The sequence below is a fragment of the Fukomys damarensis genome, unplaced genomic scaffold (assembly GCF_012274545.1).
Source record: "Fukomys damarensis isolate Sample0158 unplaced genomic scaffold, DMR_v1.0_HiC HiC_scaffold_73763, whole genome shotgun sequence".
Taxonomy (NCBI): domain Eukaryota; kingdom Metazoa; phylum Chordata; class Mammalia; order Rodentia; family Bathyergidae; genus Fukomys; species Fukomys damarensis.
The window spans coordinates 7,671-10,203 of record NW_022974675.1 but is presented as its reverse complement, the minus strand read 5'-3'; the positions used below and the strand labels follow the sequence as shown (position 1 = coordinate 10,203).

The following is a 2,533-nucleotide window of genomic DNA, read 5'->3' as shown; positions in this document are numbered from 1 at the left end:
TTTTTTTTTTTTTTTTTTTTTTTTTTTTTTTTGGTACTGGGGTTTGAACTCTGGGCCTTGTGCTCGTGAGGCAGCAGAACCACTGAGCTAAAAATCCCCGGCCCTACCTCTAATGTGTACGTCCAATTACAATACAGCTCAGGTACTGGGGATTTAGCTCAGTGGCGCAGTGCCTGCCTCACAAGAGCAAGGCCCGGAGCTCAATCCCCAGGAAGCGGGGTGCACATGGGGAGACAGCTCAGAGAGATGAACCAGATTTTTGTGACATCGTTTAGATTTTAAGTGAGCAACAGAAGTGAACCATGCCCAATGGACAATCTCTATTTCTAGGATCCTCCAGCAATGGCCCACAAACGCCTGTAGTGCAGTCAATAAACCACTGCCTTTAATCGTCTAACAATTCCATCCAACCCCTGAAAAGCTTGGACCATGTGCTATCCAGAGTGAATTTCACTTCAGGACATAAACATGCCATGGGAACAGGCTACCAAGCTCCATTAACATGGGTCATAATTTATTTCCTTTGAGAGCAGGTTTCCTGGCTCCTGATGCCCCCAATCTTATATCCATTTGGCCAACACTTAGGTCTGATTTAAAATTCACTCTGCTGAGAATAATAAAAAGATAACAAAGTCTTGCTGTCTTTTTCTTTTTCTTCTTTTTTTTTGGTACCAGGGATCAAACTCACGTCCTTGTGCTTATGAGGCGGAACCACTGAGCTAAATCCCAGGCCCGTTTTGCTGTCTTTGATACATAACTTTCTATGAGCCTGTCCAATTCCTGGGGTTGGAGAGGGCCCAGGAGATTAAAAATACACCCAATCTAGAACATCCTTGCTGCCCCTGGTACTTTATGGCACTGAAAGGCTCTCGATCATTGGGAATTACCATTTGAAATTACAACCAGCAGGGATTGCAACGTGAAGATTAGGTGACCGTGTATATTTGTGAACACAATTTGAACACTTCAGCTTAAAATGACGCTCGTAAGAAATGGGAGGCTTTCACGATTTGCCACGTCACCCAGTAGATAATCATGACTGTCCTTTGATTAAAAAGCTCATGTTTTGTGGTTTTCTTTCTTTTTTTTAACTTAAGGACTGATTTTACTAGTAGATAACACTATGGTATTGGGTGGGCAACTGCAGGGGGTATCGTTTGGGTAAGAATTAGATGTTAACTTACTTCGCAATTCAGGTGTTTTTCAGGGTGACTAGGAAAAGTTCATGGTCTGGCTCCCCAAATGTCTACACGGTAAGGTAGGTGGGCAGGTAAATAGGTAACCATGTCTCTGTGAGCACAGAAGCCCACAGAGGGTGGCTCTTCTAGACAACAACCACTTCCATGGCACACTGGAACTGTCAGGAGCCCAGACTTCATGGGCCTCTGAAAGCCCAGAGAATCCTGAGGACCAAATGGGCATTGTTCCCTCACCACAGGCACACACATGTACTGCTTATTCCTCAGGTCATATTAATGATCTATTGGAGCTGGGCGTGGTGGCGCACGCCTGTAATCCCAGCACTCAGGAGGCTGAGGCAGGAGGATGGCTGTGAGTTCGAGACCAGCCTGGGCTCCATAGTGAGTCCCTGGTCAGTCTCAACTACGTAGTGAGACCCTGTCTCAAAAAACAAAACAAAACATAAAACATATTAACGATCAATTCCAGTTGGGCCACGGTGCTCTCAAAAGACTTTTGAAAAATTCCCTAAAGAACATAAGCCCTAAGAACCTCTTTCAAAGATATAAATTATTTTTTAAAATATAAGAAGAAAGTCATTTTTATCCATAAAGCCCCACTGGTGATTTAATAAACTGAAGGGCATAAAACCAGAAGCAAAATGGGCAAAGGAGCCAGGGCTGGCATGGTTTTAACACTGGTGAGTTGCGCTTGTCTAGGAGAACCTGTGAGGAGTGAAAAATCTGCAGCACCTCCAGGACCTGCTTTCTGCGTGATTTAACAGAGGAGCGTGCCACTTTCACTAGCACGTCACTGCGACACTCTGAGACGAGCACACCAGCTAGGTGTGAGCTTGGGAGGAAGAAGAGAATGGAGAGCACACGCCTGCCCCACTGGTTTCACAAAGCTCCAGGCCAACCTTCTTATCCATCTTGAGCCAGGCCACGGTGTCCTTGATTGTGTACTGCAGTCCGAAGAACCAGGTTTCTCGCAGCCCCAGGGTCCGACACACCAAGTCAAACAGGTCCTTCCCTTTCCACTTCATCTGCAATGAAACAACCAACAGGGAGGGACATTATGAGCAAAAGCCATCATCTGCTCACCTGCAAAACTGTTCTCCTCACTCTCTGCCGATGCTAAGATGGCTGATGAGCACCGAATTCCTAAATAATTTTAAAGCTTCCCCACAAAACCATGAGTGGGAAAATACCAATTAGAGCTTAATGGCTTAATCACTGCAGAGCATACACAATACCTCCCTTGGACAGTTCCTTATAAATCTTAATATCCGCAAAGCTGCTAATTTAGGAAACCTGGTAAATAAGCATCCCCATTTAAGAGAGTGAGCCTCTTG

General features: G+C 45.1%; 1 protein-coding gene across 1 annotated transcript in view; it reads right to left on the bottom strand.

Annotated features, from left to right (window-relative positions):
• Nucleotides 1–2,230, bottom strand: part of LOC117285002 (merlin) — a gene marked incomplete at its 3' end in the record, with an annotated part of 17,022 nt that extends 14,792 nt beyond the window's left edge. The window contains exon 1 of the mRNA XM_033760707.1: nt 2,099–2,230. Coding sequence (XP_033616598.1) covers nt 2,099–2,224 — 126 coding nt within the window. The remainder of the gene's footprint in view (nt 1–2,098) is intronic.
• Nucleotides 2,231–2,533: the final 303 nt, after the last annotated feature.